The sequence below is a fragment of the Botryllus schlosseri genome, chromosome 2 (genome assembly GCF_051294905.1).
Source record: "Botryllus schlosseri isolate E-star chromosome 2, Bs_hap1, whole genome shotgun sequence".
NCBI lineage: Eukaryota > Metazoa > Chordata > Ascidiacea > Stolidobranchia > Styelidae > Botryllus > Botryllus schlosseri.
Genome location: NC_137237.1, coordinates 13538564 through 13559996, shown reverse-complemented (window position 1 = coordinate 13559996; position 21433 = coordinate 13538564). Strand labels below are relative to the sequence as shown.

The 21433-nt window shown below is 39.5% G+C and overlaps 1 protein-coding gene across 2 annotated transcripts; it reads right to left on the bottom strand.

Moving 5' to 3' along the window:
* Window positions 1-4974: 4974 nt before the first annotated feature.
* Window positions 4975-21199, bottom strand: LOC145433671 (neuronal acetylcholine receptor subunit alpha-3-like). Of its 2 annotated transcripts, none has more exons than XM_080310835.1 (10): window positions 20044-21199; window positions 19816-19976; window positions 15728-15882; window positions 15526-15661; window positions 14843-14976; window positions 13873-14077; window positions 13608-13811; window positions 13426-13533; window positions 11552-11728; window positions 4975-10712 (listed from the first exon to the last, which is right to left on the bottom strand). In XM_080310835.1, exons 1-10 carry the CDS (start codon window positions 20084-20086, stop codon window positions 10596-10598), a joined length of 1440 nt encoding a protein of 479 aa, XP_080166961.1. In that variant the 5' UTR covers window positions 20087-21199; the 3' UTR covers window positions 4975-10595. The 2 variants fall into 2 exon arrangements, with proteins under 2 accessions (XP_080166961.1, XP_080166962.1); XM_080310836.1 differs by having other exon boundaries at window positions 11552-11698.
* Between the last annotated feature and the right edge of the window lie 234 nt (window positions 21200-21433).

The window sequence follows — 21433 nt, the reverse complement described above, 5'->3', positions numbered from 1 at the left end:
AACCAAGTTACAATGTTCTGAGTCGCAAGTCAATCTAACTTTTATAGTTATGACTCGAGTCAAGTCTATTCATTTTCAACCCCCCCCCCCCCCGAGTCAAGTGCGAGTCCAAGTCAGCTAGTATGGGGTCGAGTCCGAGTCATATTTTTTGACTCGAGTACGAGTCCAAGTCGTTATGTTCACAGATCAGTTTTCTGATCAATCCGGTTCAACCCACTTTTTTCAACTCTGCTCGAGGGATATAGAATGGCTCGTGTTCATAATATCGTATTTTTCATCAGGTTTCACAGTTTACGGCCCCATTTCCAAGTATCAGGACTGATAGACGAAATACAAATAATGTGGTAACATTACTATTCTTCGAAGTTACATGGAATGTCTGTATTGGCCGTTCTAGTCTCGAGTCATATGACTTGGTTCGGGTTATGCAAAATGACTCGAGTACAAGTCGAGGTAATACAAAAAATAACTCGAGTCAAGTGTAGTCACCAAAAAATCGCGACTCGAGTCGAGTCATGACTCGAGTCATTACAACCCTGGGTATTGGGGCCCCATAGGGTGGTCAGTTTTCAAGTTGATGAGTGAATTTCGTCAATAATATTGGTAATTGCATTATCTTGCTATTCATTCAGATTTACCGGTAGAGCTGGGGGCAAGTAATTCATAATTATAGCATCTGGTATGTTGTTTTAATTTCATTATTGTATGTTGTTAATTCGTGACCTCCCGTCTTTTATATAATCAAAAGATACTGTAGTCGCCCAAACGTAGCAGACTAAAAGAAAAACTTTCGTGAGACGCACACACAAATTCCCATATCTTCATTCCTCTGTGAGTGCCCCGGCCGGGTGGCATTTGCATTGTTGCGGCTCAGATTGGAAGGACCGGACTATTCGTCACGCCCACAGAGCGCGGCTACTGACAATGGACACATACCCAACTTTTGGCCAAGGTCATTCTTTGGTAGCACACTTTGTGGAGTTGAATGTTGGCCGAAATTGCTTACGTCTTTTGGTCTGTCGTGGCGGGGTAATGACCGCCACCGAAATGCCTATTCCTAGAAATTATGCATGCTTTTTTCTTGAGGGGGAGAGGTATGCATTTCAAAATCAAGCTATTTAGAGACATTAAATCCCGAAGCTCGAAGAAAATTTACAAGTTAAGAAACTCTCTTGAAAATACGTTGATTTACAAAATACTTTAGAGTCCCCTTAGAGCTCGCTCCCGGTCCTATTGGGGAGTCTGGGGTGTGGCAGTTACGGACCTGGCAAGAATACAAATCGTTGGGTGCGACGAATAGTCCTGCATAGAGGTGGGCAATGGGTGCATTATGACGTAACAAGCAAATGACGTATGACTTACAACGAAAGTTGTTATCTCATTAGACCTTTTCATCGCAAGCCAAATTTATATTGTCTTCCAATATCTCTTCTGAAATTAGTTCTAAGAAGTAAAACAAATGTAATCGGGAGTAATCGTGATTACTTTTGAAAAGTAATCGTAATCGTAATCGACTACTTCCTGATTTGGCTGTAATCGTAATCGTAATCGTAATCGCGGGATTCACAAGTAATCGTAATCGCAATCGATTACATTCGTGAAGTAATCACCCCATGTCTGAAACACACATATGATTCCTATTTTGTCGAAAATTGTCTTCTGGTTTTGTATTCAAAAAAATCACTGTTCAATAGAGACCGATAACAGGCTTCAACCCATAGAATACATATATTATATATATATGGTTCATTTTACAATTAAATACTCTATCCCTGGATAAATAGTGTAAACAGGAATTAAGACTTAAAACCTCGTCTAGTTGATACTTGACACTACATCAGTGGTTCTCAAACTGTGGTACGCGCAGAGGTGGTCAGTAACGAAGTACTTCTACTTTTTGGAAGTACTCAAGTAGTTTTCCTCTACTTCTGCTACTTACTCAAGTACATCTGATTTTCTCTACTTCTACTTCGTAATATTTTGTGATCTACTTACTTACTTTTCGCTATTTTTAGTTTGTCAAGTAGAAGTAGTCTAATCCTCCAGTACGAAAGATAGCCTGAGGAATTTCGGGGCTGTTTTCACGGAGTACCAACATTTAATATTCATAAAAGTAAAGTAAAGCCCAGAAATTTTGCTGCGCTTCGTGCACAGTAGTTATGGAGTGACAAATATATTTTCACGAAAGTATCAGTGAATATAATTTAAGTACCGGATTGCTTGGTTCCGCTCACACCGCATTGTCATCATCATCATCATTGGTTTATTAGCAATTTTATCAGTTCAATACACCACAAAAATGCGATACAATGAAAAGACAGGAAGATGTCGAAGCGACAAGGAGTAGTCTATGGAATCTGACACCCACCTTGGCCTAGGCGATGTAAAGAGGAGGCATGCACACTGAATGAAAGTAAAGAAGATAGTATAGAAGAAGAATGCGACAAGAAATAGGGCGACATGTCATGGGAAGTGAGATCGATAGGTCAGTCGTGGTCCGGTAATCTTGAGGATGGACTGTATTTATTTAGTAGTAATTGCTTGTATTTCGACTTGAATGTGGACATGCTCGTCGACTGTCGGATGGCCGGCGGGATACTGTTCCACACATCAGGTCCGGCATATTTGATGGAGCGACGATCTTTTCGGTCGATCATATGATATTTGGACGACGTGGACGCGCGTGTGTTGTACTTGTGCGCTTTTGATTCAGAGGTAAAGAAGTCATTGAAATATTCGGGGCAACGACCGCAGTGAAACTGATACATAAACTTGGCGATTTCTAGTTTCCGCATATCTTCTATGTTTAGGACGCCGAATCTCTTCAGCAGCGACTTATTGGATGGGCAGCCAGGCCCCTTTGGGGCCCTAGCTATGATTCGGAGCACTTTATGCTGTAGTTTCTGCAGTGGCTTGAGTGCAGTTTTACTGGCAGCCCCCCAACAGAGGATGCCATACCAAATATTTCATCACAGTAAATATGGCCCACCACAACGTTTGAAACTACCGTTTCGCAATCTAGCAATCACCTGTCATATCGTAATCTAGCAGCCGATTTCGTGTGTTGCCGATCTGGAAAATCCAGCTTTTTTGAACGTTACACCTGTTTTAGCAGATCACCTTTGAAGCTTTATGGACAAAAGACATGAAACACATTTTCCGCTTTTAAGAAGTGGTATTCGTATTTCACTTTAAATTGCGATGCGAGTATCATGCTTAGAGTTCTGATTACTTTCAGTTCTTTTGTCTGCAGAACTTACATGTTAAAGCATAAAAGCAAGTGTAGTAATGCCTCTATTTTCCGAAAATAAAGCTACACTAAATATAACTTTTACGATCCACAATATTTGTTATTAACGTATACTAATCGCGCAAAGTGATAAAACCGTAGCCGATACAACTTGTACGTATTGCTCTTCGCCTAAAAATGGGGCCTTATAATATGGGGTAGGTATTCTGTAAAATGGGGTATTCTAGGAAACAAAGGGTTAGTATCGCATCTTCATATCTATACTATAATTGGCATCCCATGAGGCGAAAGAATGCTTATTTTGGCGAAAATTGATACTTCCTGGGATGTATCAATACGAATCAATCTCTCTGCACCTTGCGTATAGCTCAATTCGTAGCTTTTGACAGTCCATGCGAACGAATTAAGACAGTTTTCGAAACTACTAACTTACTTGAGTAGATTTAAAGTCAGTCAAATCTACTTCTACTTCAAGTAGTTTGAGGTGGCTAATTGAAGAAGTACTTCTACTCGTACTTGAGTAGATTTTTTCGTCACTACTTTTACTTCTACTTGAGTAGCTTTCTTGACTACTTTGACCACCTCTGGGTACGCGAGACCTTTTCAGGTGGTACGCGAGCGGATCGGCGGTTTCAAATTGTATTCAGTCTACAATTAGCTGTTTCTTGCAGTAAACCCCTGTAAAAACACACGATGCACATTGCACGATTACTATAGTTATGTAGCAATTTGACGATGGTATGATTGAGCCATACCCAGAGGTGGTCAGTAACGAAGTACTTCTACTTTTTCGAAGTACTCAAGTAGCTTTCCTCTACTTCTGGTACTTACTCAAGTAGATCTGATTTTCGCTACTTCTACTTCTAATATTTTGTGATCTACTTACTTACTTTTCGCTATTTTCAGTTTGTCAAGTAGAAGTAGTTCAATCTTCCAATCAGGAAGATAGCCTGAGGAATTTCGGGGCTGTTTTCACGGAATATCATCATTAAATTTTCATAAAAGTTCAGTAAATCCCAGAATTTTCGTCGCGCTTCGCGCGCAGTGCTGGATACGGAGTGACCAGTATGATTTCACGAAATTATCGGTGAATATAATTTAGGTGGAGGGTTGGCGTGGTTCCGTTCATACCACATTGTCGCCCTCCGTCCATGTCAAATAATTCGTCTCAGTATATATGGCTCGTCATAACGTTTGAAACTGCTGTTTCGCAATCTAGCATTTACGTGTCATATCGTAATCTAGCATGTCCATGGCGTGTCCAAATCTGGAAAAGTGGACTCTGACTTTTTTTTAGTTTTAGAGCTGTTTTAGCATACCACCTTTGAACCTTTCTGGACGAAAAACATGAAATACATGTTCTGCTTTTAGAAGTAGTATTTATACTTCACTTTCAATTCCCAGTATCATATACTTTGAGTTATAATTATTATCAGTTCTTTTGTCTGGATAACACGTTGAAGTATAAAAGCAAGTGTAGTAATGCCTTTAATTTCTGGAAATAAATCTGCACAATATGGCATTTTTACGGTCCACCATATTTTTTATTAACGTTTACTAATCGCGCAAAGTGTTTGCACCGTATCCTATACAACATCTCCGTGTTGCTCTTCGACTAAACTACGGGCCTTATAATATGGGGAATGGCGCCATACCATGCTATTTTCTGAACGTGCTGTTCGAGAAAACAGAGGATTAGCATCATTTTCATCCCATGATGCGGACGAATAGCCTACTTATGCTATCGAAAATTGGATACCTGCTAGTATGCATCAATATGAATCAAGCTCGTCACCTATCGCATAGCTCAATTTGCACCTTTTTACAATCCATGTGAACGAATTAGGATCGTTTTCATAACTACTTACTTACTTGAGTACTTTTAAAGTCAGTCAATTCTACTTCTACTTCAAGTAGGTTTACGGTGCTCATGGAAGAAGTACTTCTACTCGTACTTGAGTAGATATTTTCGTAGCTACTTCTACTTGAGTAGATTTCTTGACTACTTTTACCACCTCTGGCCATACCGCGGATTCACATTTAAGAGAACCAAGAATCCGATTATATTGGCTAGCCTGCCTACGAAGGCTAACATACTAACGCATCAGTGTAGCAAGGAAGATACTATTTTTCCGACTATCTGGTTAGCATATATTAATGCATCAGTACAGCAAGCTCGATAAGTTGGTGCCAAGTGTTCGAGTCCTGGCAATCTTTTAGTTTAGTAGGTTTGGGCGATTTCAATATCTTTTGACATAGCGTACAGGAGGTCACGAAATAACATCATGTAACGAAGTAATTATACCAACAGGCTACGCAAATATGTTTAATTATTATTTTCGGGCCGTACATCTTCCAAGGCAACACCTCACTTAGCGCTACTGGTAAATCTGATTACGTGGGCAGAGAGAGAATACAAAATTATAGACCAGATATTATTGACCGATTCAATCATAAATTATAGAAAATCGGCGATAGAGACTCACCCACTAACGAGCTCAATAAATCTTGTTTACAAGTAGAGGTCCTGGCGGGCGATGCTCCCCATAGTTTAGGTTTATCACCCTAAGGGGGTCAAGATCAACGTTTTGCGAGGGTGACGAAGTGCTGTTTCTGCCCTGGGTCTTATGGCGTATTAACAACGCCAATTAATAATCATACTGGTATATTTGACTAAAATAAGTCATTTGGGATCTATATATAGGTGGTACGCGGTGTAGTAAAAAAACAAATTACACAATGTCACTTCTGAACTTCATTCAATAATTATACTTGAATAAATTTTATCATTTTATTATTGCAAATCAAATAAACTCGGGAGCAAGCAATCAAATATTGTTCGTGCAGCATGGCGATTACGAATAAACTATCTCCACCTATTGATTACGATATTTCAACATCCTCATAAAAAGCGTGTCGTAATGTATTGGAGATAATACAGACAGTGAAAAAATTAAGCAATATAATTGTAAACTAAATCAATAATCATATTCTTTATTCACAGTAAAACTGGTAAATACACACATAATCCGGGGTGCAACCTGCCCCCAAAGGAAAATTGCGAGATTGGAGTAAATTTTTGAAATTTCAGTATTACAGTCAAATTGTTATTCCCATGCAATACATGGAGAAGTCAGATTACAGAATTGCAGCAGATGAAGAATTGGCAAGGGTTACAGAGCAGAGGTAGAGATGATTGAAAATGAAGAATCGAAATTACAGAAATTATGCTGCGATTCACAATTGTAATTTTATTATTATTACTACTACTTCAATAACAATAATGTGAGAGTGTTGATAGACATTTTGGAGAAAGTGGCACATGACATTGGTAATTGTAGTGAATAGATATGATGTTACGAATAACAAGTCGAAATGTGGAAGGGGCAATGACTCCTTTCAGCCACCTTGGCTACGCCTGTGACTATAATGGTAATCGAGAAAAAAAGAAATATTTATAAACAATATAATATGCAATTCGGTGTAAAGTTGACCAATAAATCTTATAAAGCCTCCATTCACATACTTATAACATTAGCACAGCTCTAATTCATGGAGAAATGCTGTGACGAAATTCGTTATTGAATTTCAGGTTGAAATATCTCATCACAACACTGCAATAGGGCTCGTGTTTTATCGCTCTTGATAACAGAACAAGTGACCATGACCGATGACCAAGTTCCCATTGCGTCAGTTCGATTGAGTTCAGACATATCATCAATTCTGCCATAATGATATGCCAACATCTATAGCAGACATGGGGTGATTACTTCATGAATGTAATCGATTGCGATTACGATTACTTGTGAATCCCACGATTACGATTACGATTACGATTACAGCAAAATCAGGAAGTAGTCGATTACGATTACGATTACATTTCAAATGTAATCACGATTACTCACGATTACATTTGTTTTCCTTCTTGAAGCACTAATTTCAGAAGACATATTGGAAGACAATATGTGGCTTGCGATGAAAAGGTCTAATGAGATAACAACTTTCTTTACATATCATACGTCATTTGCTTGTTTTGTCATAATGTACCCATTGCCCAACTCGATGCAGGACTATTCGTCGCACCCAACGATTTGCATTCTTGCCAGGTCCGTAACTGCAACACCCCAAACTCCCCAATAGGACCGGAAGCGAGCTCCAAGGGGACTCAAAAGTATTTCGTAAATCAACATAAATTATTATAGAGTATTTTCAAGAGAGTTTATTAAATTGAAAATTTTCTTCGAGCTTCGTGATTTAATGTCTCTAAATAGCTTGATTTTGAAATGCATACTTCTCCCCATCAAAGCATGCATAATTTATAGGAATAGGCATTTCGGTGTCAGTGGCCGCGTTCTGTGGGCGTGACGAATAGTCCGGTCCTTCAAATCTGAGCCCCAACAATGCAAATGCCACCCACAGAGGAGGGAATACATAAGAATTTGTGTGTGCGTCTCACGAAAGTTTTTTTTTAATCTGCTACGTTTGGGCGACTACAGTATCTTTTTATTATATAAAAGACGGGAGCTCACGAATTAACAACATACAATAAAGTAATTATAACAACATACCAGATGCTATAGTTATGAATTAGGTGCCCCAGCTCTACGGGTAAATCTGAATGAATAGCAATATAATGCAATTACCAATATCATTGACGAAATTAAGTCATCAACTTGAAAACTTACACCCTATGAGGCCCCAATACCCAGGGTTGTAATGACTCGAGTCGCAATTTTTCGGTGACTAGACTTGACTCAAGTCATATTTTTAAATGCGTAAATTTTTTGTATTGACTCGACATGTACTCGATTCATTTTGCATGACTCGAGACTAGAACGGCCAAGACAGACATTCCATGTAACTTCGAAGAATAGTAAAGTTACCACATTATTTGTATTTCGTCTATCAGTTCTGATACTTGGAAATAGGGCCGTAACCTGTGATAACTGATGAAGATTACTATATTATGAATACGAGTCATTCTATATCACTCAAGAAGAGTTGGAAAAAGGGGGTTAAAGCGGATTGACCTGAAAACTGATCTGTGAACATAACGACTTGGACTCGGACTCGAGTCAAACACTATGACTCGGACTCAACCCTATGCTAGCGGACCTGGACTCGGACTTGACTCGGGGATGAATTGAAAATGACTTGACTTGACTTGACTCGAGTCAAAACTATAAAAGTGAGATTGACATTGTGACTAGGTTACAACCCTAGCAATACCAACGTTTGGAGTTGAGGACGAATTGCTGTTTTGGTCCTGATTGTACCTACAACCCACGCTAACATGGTGTATAACTGGATGGCCATGGCGACAGGTATAAATGTCGAGTGAAGAATTGTGAAATAACGATTGGCGCCCGTTTCAAGTAGAGTCATATGAGAATAAAATAAAGTGAACTTAAAATTCTACCTTCCACTTAATACAGATACTGCAAGCTGCCGTTACGAGAAATGGCAAAGAACGTCTCGGTTATGATATATATCAGCAGCTGTTGATTTTAACCATCGTAATGTTTTATTTGACGAGTATAAAATTTCAAATCTTTGTCCGGTGTGCGTACAAAATACATACGTATACTACATAGATAGGCCTACTGCTCGCCAAGCAGAAACGGTCAAATTGCGTTTAACTAAGCATAACCAAACAGCAATACATGAGTTACTATTTGAAACTAGGCAGAGTGGTGATTCGATTATGATCTTGCGGCGAGGTATAGTGGCGTCTGGTGTTTATTGATAACTTGATATACGGCATGGCTCACACTGTTCTAACAATCACAAAACAATGTACATCGAATATATATTTACTACGTGTGGATACTTCTTACGCAAGGACGAGCAAAGCTAATAGCCTACTTCTGACGTAATAATGAGCAGTGGCGTTTGTAAATCAGCCACTTGCGCTATCAACAACCTGTAATAATATCTCTTCCTTGTTCACGAATGTTCGGTTATGTCATATTCATTGTACAAATAAAAAGTAATCGATCTCTCACAAAGAAATCGATTAGATATATGAAGTAGTCGATTACGATTACGATTACTTTGGATTTTTTTCGAATGTAATCGATTGCGATTACGATTCCTTGAAAATGCTGTAATCGTCGTAATCGATTACGATTACTAATCGCGATTACCCCATGTCTGATCTATAGCAGTGGTCGGGAACCTATGGCTCGCGAGCCTTATATGGCTCTTTCGGGTAAAGATGTGGCTCTTTGCCAAAATATTAAATTTTGTGCTTAATTTATCAATATTGCAGCAACTTAGTAAATCTTCATGACAGCCGGAATAATTATTCTCGTGGCACCATGAACTTGTCTTCGAGGGGTCAAGACAGTGGGGTGACCAGGGTTAGGGGTTCGTACCCTACTCAAATTGAAGTTGCTGTCGTGCCGGCGACCAACACCACTGGCGAATTCGATGTAACCGCCATCGCGCGCCTCGAAATAATGAATTGCACGGTGCCTTGATTGATACCTTGACACGGCGACGCTTGTAGGTCAATGCAGTTTTCAAATATACATTGTCTTCCTGATCTACGCCCATGAATAAACTTCCTTGAAAGAGACATTAACAATTACAAATTCAAATTAATAACAACGTCATAGCTTTCCAAGTTCTTGATTGGTAGCGTAAGTAGCTTTCTAGAACCGATGTAAAATGTAGGTGTGCAGCGTTATGAGACGCAGAATACTTTAGAAGTCAATCAATATTTAGATTTTCAGAATCAGCGCGACAATTTCGTTTGGATAATATCAATGATGATAAATTATAAGGTATTCACAATGAGTTGCGCTATCACGGGTGAGGCTTGGCCCGTCTTAGCCTCATCTGTGCCCTAACTCTCTATTCGTGCTTTATTTTCGAACAATAAATATGAAAATTCCTATATTTTTGGAATAGAAATGTTTAAAATCTGGTCATTCATAAACATCGACAAAAAAATACCAATAATCATTGAAGGTTTCACAATTTTTCCTCGCTCATCCCTGACGTCATGTGAGGCATTGCAGTGGGTATGTACTGCTGTAGTGACCCTGTTTGACTCCACCTCCGAACCTACGCACGTGGGCACAAAATATGGCGCACTCTACAAATCTTATATATTAGTGCTACCAATACGTCACGTACTTTTCAATTGTGACGTAACAGGTGATTGAAATGTATGCTTCTTTGGGATATACAATTGGAAATATTGGGTCAATATGGCTCTTCGGTCGAAAAAGGTTTCCGACCCCAGCCTATGTCTATGATCTTGCTGAATATCTTTGTCACATTGACAGGATCGTAGACAGAAAACCTCGTTCAAGAAATTGGACTTTGGTTACGTAGATCAATCTTGGATAGGGTGTATTAAAAGCATAAACGTCCCTGTTAAGCATGTGCTGATGAATATAACTAAAAACATTCGATCCATCACCATTGCTACGTATTTCCATTCCTTGGTAACCTATAAGAAAAAATCGTTCGGATTATATATACATATAGTCATGGCAGCCTACTGACAAGACAATGTTTGTATTACCATAGTGCCCTATATGGGGTAGACACAGGCAAATCTCACGGCTCACTGCGATTGGTCTACGTCACACTTTCCATTTGGCCAGAAGGCAATTTAACCATAATTTTTGACCGACTTGCCGAGCGCGAAATTTGATGAAATTGGTATCAATCGAAAGCTACCGCGGTACTGATTGCGAAAATATAAATTTTATTCTGCCCGTGGGCTCGATTTCGAGGGTTCCAGCACGCCATATCGCATATGTCGACTGTATTGGGTGCAAGTCGTGCGTGCGAACGTTCATACTACACGATTTTCTGGCGAATATACAATTATGCCAGAATAATGCAACTTTTGAAAATAATCTTTGTCAACTGACATGGCATTTAAACATGATGTGTTAGAGTTAGACGATGCAACCCCAGTGGTACCAGTCGGATGTTGCCGAATATCCCTCCTACAAGCCAATAAAATAATAATAAAATATTGTGTCAATTCAGTAATAATTTCTTAGGGTGCGTAGAATTATCATTGCGACCAAATCGACTCTTGAGATCTCATTTCAATCCCTTGCTAACGTTGATAGACCGATGGAGTATTGTGATAGTATAACAATAAATTTAGGCTTGAATTGTAGAACTAACTGACATGTTGTCTAGAAACTACGGACGAATTCAGGTGACATTGCCAGCAGGTGGATGCGGCCACATGATAGCGGAAATAAAATCTTAGAATATCTGTGATTCCCAGCTTGTCTCTAATACATAATGGTGGAAATGCGACTTTACCTCATCATGTAAATTTTTCTCTTGTAGCTGCCGTGCGACAGAGGACACTCCCGGAAGAGCAGCGGATAATTTCCGAGACAATGTTGAAAAGTTTTCTTCTGGACTGGGGGAGCCCATCGCATTCAGTTGTGAGAACAGATCCTCTTTCTTGTCATATCGAGAATTGTGGGTGAGGTTCTGATAAAATTATGTGCGAAACACGCTAACGGTAGGCCTAACGATGAAACTATATAAAGGCATCCATCGGCACGATCTCGTAAGTAGCATAATTTGTGAAATTGCAACAAATTGACTTAGCATGATAAGGATATACAATATACATGTTGGATTGTTGGGCTTCATAGGCATACCATTTATATAGCACGTTTACACGGAATGCGATATGAGCATATGTTTTTTCTTCTTATACTCATACAGATTTTGTACAAGAGGCGCTTGGGAAGTATACAGGTACAGCTTTGTACAGCTTTAAAGCACACAGATGCTCAGAGCCGGACCGTCACTGTCGCACCCCAAACCCCCCAACTGGGGGGGGGGAGCTCGAAGGGGGCTCAAAATTACTTTCTGAATTAACCTAAATTATAAAGTATTTTTTGAAAATTTATGCAACTTCTTCCATTTTCTTTCGCGCTAGGCGCGATTTAGTGTTGCCAAATGTCTTGATTATTGGGTACCCCTCCCCCCAAAAAATACGCATGACTTATAGAAATGGGATTTCGGCGTCAGCCATTACAATTCCAGGACGCACCAAGACATATGAAGTTTTAGGCCATGTAAGATGCCACTCCGATGAGTGGGCCAGAACGATCGTCTGCGAGAAAACAGCCGAATAGAACTGCCCTCATGCTGACCGAAAACTTCGATATATAGGCTATACATAATACGTATATGTTTGATTGTCTATTGGCGCCTAAACGGCTGACGCCAAATTTTCATGTCCTAGCAATCAGAACCCCAAATGACAAATGCCATTTCGCAGAAAAAATATTTGCCAGTGAAGAAATACCAATTTGAAATCGCGCGCGTCATTTAGTTTAGTACGTTTGGGCGATTTCAATATCTTTTGACATAGCAGACAGGGGACGAAAGAACATCATGTAATAAAGTGATTATAGCAACGGGTCCGCCCGAATATGTTCAATTATTATTTACGGGCCCTACATTTTCCAAGACACCTTATTCAGCTCAACCAGTAAATCTGATTACGGGAACAGAGGTTAAAAAAATTGATAGCAAATTAGCCATATATATGCAATTCCCGATCACATTGATCGATTCAATCATGAATTATAGAAAATTTCCGCGTTTGGCGCATATAGGCGACATAAGCTGAACAACTAAACGGTACACCAACTATCGCTGACAAGTAGCGATAGCCCCTATAAGTTTGGTTTATAACCCTATGGAGGGCCCAAGACCAACGTTTTGTGGGGGTCTGACGAAGTGCTGTTTCGGTCCTGGGTCAGGAGTATGTATTGATGATATTTTGTAAAAGCAGTAGAAGTATTTTGATACTCAATAGCTTCTGTCACCTTTCATCATCACACGATACATCTCCGCGAAGTAATGCTCTACACATATTCGTTTGCTATTATCCAAATTCTATTTTGATACATTGTATATATATATATATAAATTTCAATGCTTGAAATAATGATTAATGGCATCTTGATAGTTTAGTTCGCTGTTTGAATATCACAGAAAAGTAACAAGTTACTAAAGTTATCGTATGTAGAATTTGAAATACAGCTCGAGTCAGTAATTCGACCCATTTCGCTACTCGGAAAATATAATTCTACTTTGTTTTTAACTCCTTTTGAATTTTGTGTACATCGCAATACTATAGGATACATGAATCTCAAGTCATAGCGTACCTCATATGGATCAGTATATTCATCCAAGCTTGAGACACATTCCGCGGTCATTTCAACATCCGCGAGATGCGTCTTGATAGAAACCGGGGGTTTGGGCATGCACAGAATCTTCGTTATTAACGCACATATGACAAAGATATATATCGTTTTGCTGAAATCATATCATATAAACAACCTTATACCTTAGGCAAGATTTCCAAGAAAATTTTCCTGGTACAGCTCGACATGACATGAGTATCAAGTGATCGATGATGAACATTCAAAACGTAGACGGTGGCGGCGATCGAGAGCGTAACGAAGAACATCGTAAACAGAAGGTATTTCCCGATAAGGGGCACAACGAGCGACGTAGACGGAATTATCTCCGTTATAACCAGTAAGAAGACCTGGAATTTGAACGCTCCTTATATGTTACCTGCGTCATCACCATCAGAAGTATATTCTCACCGTCAGCGACAAAAGAACTGATATACTTAGAGTGATTTTTTCTCCGCTATCACACGGAAGGAGGAATACCATGATCGTGAGAAATGATATCAAGGAACACGGCACGATGAGATTGATAGTGTAAAATAAAGGGAGTCGTCGAATTTCGAAAGAGTACGTGATGTCGGGATAAATTTCTGGACAGCAATTGTACTTTCTTTCATTTCTGAAAAACAAAGTATAATTACATACCAACACATGAACAATGATAGCTCAGTTATTGAGAGCTCGGCTGCGAACTGTTTCTATAAAATTCATTTTCTGGTCGCTTTATTGCGATCTATCCCGAGCATGGCGCGAAAAAAACGTCATCGGCTGAAAGCGCTACTTTCGTAATATTAATAATAATAACAATTGTTATTGTTTTACAGTGAATAAAGAATATAATAATATAATAGCAATATCCTGTGCTTTGAGAAGTTTGGTATGTCGACTTCGTCTATAACTCACGCGAAAATAACATGTCCTTTCATTCTCATTAATTGCACATTTTAGTTAGGGATTCCATATATACGTCCTCTTTTAAGAGGATTTGTCTTCTTTTTTGAAAATTATGGCTGAATATATATGATAAAATTAAAATGAGATACATTAAATCAGTACTCAAGTAACACTCCAACGGGTCTTTAGGGAGTTGAGGCAAAAAGTTGACCATTTTTTGTCAACCAACTACAAATTCGCAATAAATTTACCAATGTTTTCGGATTTTACTCCGATACTGTGAGTTTGGAAATTTTTAAAAAGTGTCCTCTTTTCAGATTCCCAAAATATGGTAACCTTAATTTACTATATTTCTGTATTTCTCATTCAGTGTGCCTCTTGTTATCATTTGTCTTCTTTTTAATTCCTATATTTGATTGACAGACTTCTTGAAGGCTTTTCGATGGAATTCCTAATAATAGAATTGTAATGTAAACAAATTTCGACTCACCTTTGACCACGGACTTTGAGCACAGTCCATTCTCCGCTTTCCCAATACTCATTTTTAGCAAAGCCCTCCCCTTGAATCCGCATGTCAACCCTTGCCTTATCATATGTCCATGACCCAAACTTCATCGTGCAATTCTAGATTGTAATCGCATTACACGACAAAGCTATGAGCGACCTATCAACTTCAACGTCAGATTAGAATAGCAATCAAGTGCATATTTCGTTTGTTATGTAAGATGCAATGTCCAGATAGTAGGGAACATACACGGTGCATGCTTCTTCTTGGTTGCTAGTCATATTGTACTTCAGAAATAGCTGTTTGGGCGACATATGTGTACTTTCGTTGGTGGCAGATTTGATTGCATTGCCTCATCAATGCTTATTATTATTCGTTTCATAAATATCATTGACGGGAGATTTAGCAAAAGTATTCAGGAAATTATCCAGGAGGCTCGCAAGATAGAAAGTAAATTGGTGGGAAATCACCAAACATTCCATCGAAGTTTGCTATAAAATTGTTAATGTGACCTAATTGCGTATACGTATGAGTATGCGTATGCCATTTTATTCGCTCTTCATCATTTTATCGATGTCCATCCGTTGGTACTTTCGTTGGAAGTCAGAAATCGGACCAGACTGCCCTTTTCATGCCGTGGTAGATCAAACATAGGCCTACATCAATACCTGGTCATCAAATGGAAAGTAGGTGACATCGATGCTGCAAGAACTTTTGAAAATGGCGGGTGGTGTCCATACAACATCGCCAGTGTAACGAAGTAACGCTTTTGTGCTTTGGCCGACTTGAAATTTACCGACAGCCCTGATAAAAGTAGAAGCAGTTGTGGAGAACGGATGCATTCGCGCAATTAGGTACACGTGCTCTTACGTGTTGTACAACACTATGTCAGGTGTCCATATTTTCTTTGATGGGATCCGAATATGTTCAACACCTGAATAAAGTTTCGGATCCCACTGAAGTTTGTGGTCATACCATTTTTGCTTCAGCCATAAATTTGTCATCATAATCTGGTTAACTTCGTCCTACAAAATAGTCCATTTTATACACTCATATTATTTTATATTGTAATCTGCTGTGGAATTTCACTGGCCAATTTTTGCGTCTTGCGTTCCATTCAAAAATTCATGATGAATTCTAACAATACAAAATAGTGAGGGAAAAATCATAGCGCAGCATTGCGACATGATTTAGAAAATATTATGGTCAAAATCATTGTTGCGGTGTCCCACATTTTAGCAGCGCCCACAGAGCAAGATTAGTGTAAATATTTTTCAATTGAATTGGTACGTTCTCCCGCCGTTTGCCACTAACTCATTTCACAAATTGAACGTAGCGTTACAATTCAGTGAGCAGAAAACACGGGGTCACATATAGGCCTACGAATTCGAGTTATGTATATATAGGTGTGCGCAGTAGGGGTCTTCAAAAAAGACCTTTTTTCTCAAACTGTACTGGCTACTTAATAAAATTGTTAGGTTACCTAATTTAAGCCTACACACCAAATTTGATTCAATTCCAGCCAGTAGCCGCGTTGCTACGGGAAAAGAAAGTTTCTATTTATTATATAAAAGTAAATGAACCAAAATTTCAAAATTTTCGGTTCTCCCCATGAAAGTGTTAGGTTGTCTATGGAAACGATGTTCACCAAATTTGGCTCAATTCCAACAAATGGAAGCGGAGTTATTGCCGTCGAAAAATTTGGATTTGAACGAAATAGTATTTACGGTGTGCACACCTATAATAAATAATTAAAGATTTTGGTCACCGTAAATACCATTTTATTGGTAATCGAAATTTTTCGACGGCAATAACTCCGCTGACCATTGATGACCACTTTTTATTTCTTAATCAACACCACACACGTATGTAAAATGCGGGTAATTCGGGGGTCAGGGCAAAGTGATGACCTTTTTTTTTTGTAATCAACACAGGTACTGAAAAACTTTTTGAATTAACCATATTCTTTTCTGGTATTCCAGCTTTAAAAGTGTTTAATAATTGTCCTCTTTTTTGGATCTCCAAATAAGGTAACCCTAGTTATATAGCATCTCACATACGGTAAATTGCTACGACTGGCCAAAACGACTATAAGTAGTCAAGCGTGACCTAACAATGGGTAAACATCAGAGATGAGCGGATTTGAAATTTCTATGTCCTAATCCAATCCAAATCCGAACCTTCAAATCCAAATCCAAATCCTAATCCATAACTTTTTCATATTCAAGTCCATGTCCAATCCTAATCCGATTCCAAGTGGAAATTCAGAAAAAATACTAATTTATGCAATGAAGGGATTCGAAAATTTTCTTTCACAACCAACGATTCACTTGATTCAAGATAACCTAGTAACCATAAGTACATTAATAACTGATCTGAATAAAGTTTGTCGCCATTCGCCAAACGACATTTCAATCTCCCAGAAATAGGTAAATCCAATCCAAATCCTAATCCGTTCTGAAAAAAATCTCTAATCCAAATCCAATCCAAATCCGACAAAATTTCACAAATCCTGTTTTTTCAAAACCTAATCCTAATCCATGCTCATCTCTGGTAAACATGTGTTTCCGTTCCATGGTCACATTCGATACCGCATGTGAGGTGAGCCAAAAGTGACGGCAACCATTTTGAATGGTTATGACTAGGGCGTTGCAGAAAAACTTAAAATTTTGTCAAAATTGTAGCGTTAGGTCAAAAATTGTCAAAATTGTTTACAAAGTCAAAATTTTTGCAACCTGCATTTCGTTGGTATCGTAGGCCCACATGTTTGCGGTGTCGGTGAATTTATCATTTCACATTTTACAGCTTTGTAGCCTAGTTTTTAGGCCTACCGTTGTAGACGGTACATTGTCTGCTCATTGTGAATCATAATCGGTCAAATGAAACAAATACGTTGACATGATGTTATGCAAAGTCACTCAACTATTTGTGCAGTAATGCGTAATGTAACTACTGGCATTCTTTATAGGTCCATATTTCGTTAGAATAAAATTTTTTCATGTAACAATTTGTCATTGTTTAAGTCAAAAAGTTTTTTCAGGCCAAGCCACTTCGCAAGGACGGACAGTTCCGACCAGAAATGAAGAGAAGTAGTACAATTCAAACTTTATGTGATAAAATTGCCCTAGTTATGACAAGTATTTTTGTGATATGCATGTATATACGGGTAACTAAATATTCAAAAATCGAACCTATTTGTAGCGTCATAGGTCATTATCCGCTAAATAGTCACGAAGTTACACAATCCACTTTTGAAAGTGGCCACCTCCGATTAACTGCAAAAAGCATGCGACCTCTTGATCAAATGTACTTTTCTGAAACTATTTCCTGGAGAGTACTTTTCAGAGCTTTCAATTCGTCGTTATCTACTTCCACTTGAAGTAGATTTGAGTAGAGGAAAGGACGTATATTTTTGTCTTTGGTGTTTTTGCGGCATATACACCTGCCCATGATATACTTATACATACACACGATATGTGCATATACATACCATGAGTGCATGATGTGCATATGTCGCTGGACAAACAATGTGCAGATATAGCGTCTTGTACGGCTTTCTCAGTATTGCACCACCCCTCCATGCTATCCCAATAATGCATGATCGCCAAGCGGGGAAGTCATGGATACCAGTGTTACTGGTCAGGTCTTTGGCCTGACCCGGCCGGGTACCGAACCATCGACCTACCGATCAACAAGCCAGGCGCTTCGCCATAACGCATTCTTGTCGCTCGCAGCGATTTCTACTCTTTCGGAGTATTCAAGTAGGTTTGAATTACTCACTAGAATGATGTTGTCTTTAGACTACTTCGAATTTTGACACGAAGCAACAATAGCGTTTAGGCAACCCTTGTATCCAGGGCCATAACAGCCGCACCTCTCCCCCATTACAGCGGGCCGCAGCTCAAAGGGGGTCCACGCCACGACACACCAAGACATATCTAGTTTCGGCCAACATGCTATACTCCACGAAGTGTGCTGTGAAAAAGATGGAGGGGGATGGGGGAATCTTGGACGAAAAGGACCGTCTCATGATTACAGAAACCTTCGATATTTATATATGTGGAATTGTCCGTTGTCCATAGGCGGCTATGTATGGCTGGCCTAAATGGCCTAATTTTAATTGTCCATAGCCGCATAAATGGATAAATTGTAATTCATCATTAAAATGTATAATTAGTAATTGCGCGAATTAAGATCAAGCCACCGCCTACGTCAGCTCTATTGGTATCCGACCACGTGGGCTCAGAGAAGAAGAAAATTTTATGCTACCATTACCAATCCAATATTATTGACCGAATTAAATGATGAATTAAAAAAATTGCTCCCGGCGTGACTAGACAATAACAACAACAACACGCTGACTAGATTACATGACAAATTGCGCCCACAAAACGTACGTCGCTAGAGCCCTTCCAAAAGTTTGGCTTATCAGCTTATGGGGCCCAAGACCAACGTTTAAGGGAGATGATGAGGCGCAGCTGTTTTGGTTCTGCCTGTATCAAGGTAACATAATATAATCTTGAAAATTGTACTCGAGGTAATTATAGGCATTCTACATTCATCGCTAGGATGCATTTCATATTATACGCTCGAGATTACCGAACCACGATATGATATATCGACCTCGCCTTCCGTCACTTATTGCCACCTAATTTTTATCGCTTGATGCTTTTATGTTATTTTCTATTACTGCTCGTTGTGTGATCATGCCTCTTCTGTACATCGTATAGGCAAGTGATTCTCAAACTGGTCGCGTGAAAGCATCACAAGGGTGGTGCCAGGGATGCCTGGGTGGCGCGAAGCCGCCTGAGAGAAATTAAGTTACTGGAATTCGGAACGAGTTTAATATGCTCTGAAACTTCGAAGTTTAAACACCGGCAATAATCCGACTTCTACTACGATTTTAAATGTCCTCCACAGCGTATTCCGGTAGAAAACGCATATACGATTCATCTTACTACTTTGACCAATTGTGACATGAAGAGCTTGAATTCGATGACAACGCTATCGTTGAAGTTTTTAACTGGTCGAATCCAAGGTTTATAGTCTCGAAAGATGTCGTGAAACAGAATATCCTCCTCTCTCGTAGCGAATGCAGCATTCGATACAAACACGGTTACTGCAAAATATAATTCGTGTTTAGACGGGCAGCTAACACACCACGAATGCCGCCACGTAGGCCGTACCTGAAATAATCGCAAAGATCTTAGCTGCTCTGAATACCTTCATGATGGATTGATATCATACAATATTAATGATTTAGTATATAATAATTAAAAACTGAAACAGTGTCAGAAAGTGCTCTAGTTTTTATAATAACTGAAGATTTTAGAAGCCTGTCATTATTGCCCACAGGCCGATCGGTATATCATCGGGGAGGACAAACCATGAGTATTCGCACACACTGAAACAGGATAAGTGACATACGACATCGACATCGTACATGCTTGGTTTCTACGTTCGTCCGTCCGATGGACATCGCACTGCGACTGTGCAGTGTGCAGTAGGCTACATTAAAAGCCCAGAGAAAAACTGAGACGCGCTACAACTCAGTAGCATGGAATTGACACGGCCACGTGGATACGCAAAGGATTGCAGAATGGGGGTGCGCTTGAATGAAGTCATTCCACAACAACAATAAATATAATCGTTGGGTTATATTTTTCATCTGAAAAAGTCACACACAATGCGATAAGACACAATGCGATGTAATGAACAGATAGGAGGATATCGAACGACACGCAGTTGCGATCTTTATAGACTGACATCCTCCTCGGCCCAGAGTGCCCGAAGTAACAGTTCTTTTCGATATTGATCTTTTCGAAGCCGCAGCCCTTTCTAGTTCTTTCCATTCCTTGTAAGTGCTTTCTTTCGTAAGAACGGCGACGGCGGGGAAGAGGCGAGCCCGGATGAACCTCCGACGGGAATGGAACCGGAGCCGCCCGATTCGTAGGCGCTTATCGTCACCGCTACGCTATCTCCCCGTCAAAAGACGAATGAGCATTACAAAGTTACTGCAAGGCCTTGGGCGCACACATACACACACCCTTTCCGTAGCGAACCAAGTCCGGTATTACGCAATTCACGAATGAACGGCAAACGCCCGATTTATATGTATATTTCTATCAGCGTGCTGCGCACCAAAAGCGCTAGTATTACCAGCCCCCGTGATCACATTAGCGGTAGAGCGGACGAAAATGGCACCTTATACATCTTAATTCCTGTTCATTCATGCTACCGTACGTGACTAAAATCTTCTTGCTCAAAATCTAGCGATAGTTATACTTCCTTGACCGAAGAAAGCTGTATTATGTTTAAAGGAATAACAATTTTACAATGCCTACTCAACAACGTCATCTCATCAACGCCGTCACACCACTTTGCTCACAAAAAAGATTTCAGCTTCCACGATGACACTCCAGTGTGAAATCACAAACGTTTTGGCTCACAAGTCCATACCGGTAATGGGATGAAAATTTTGTGGCATGCCCGAGAACGGTCCATAAACTGCGCTGCGGAGGCCTTTTAAAATACTTCATCTGAATAGTGAACATCAGTCGAAGGTGCAGAGGTCGA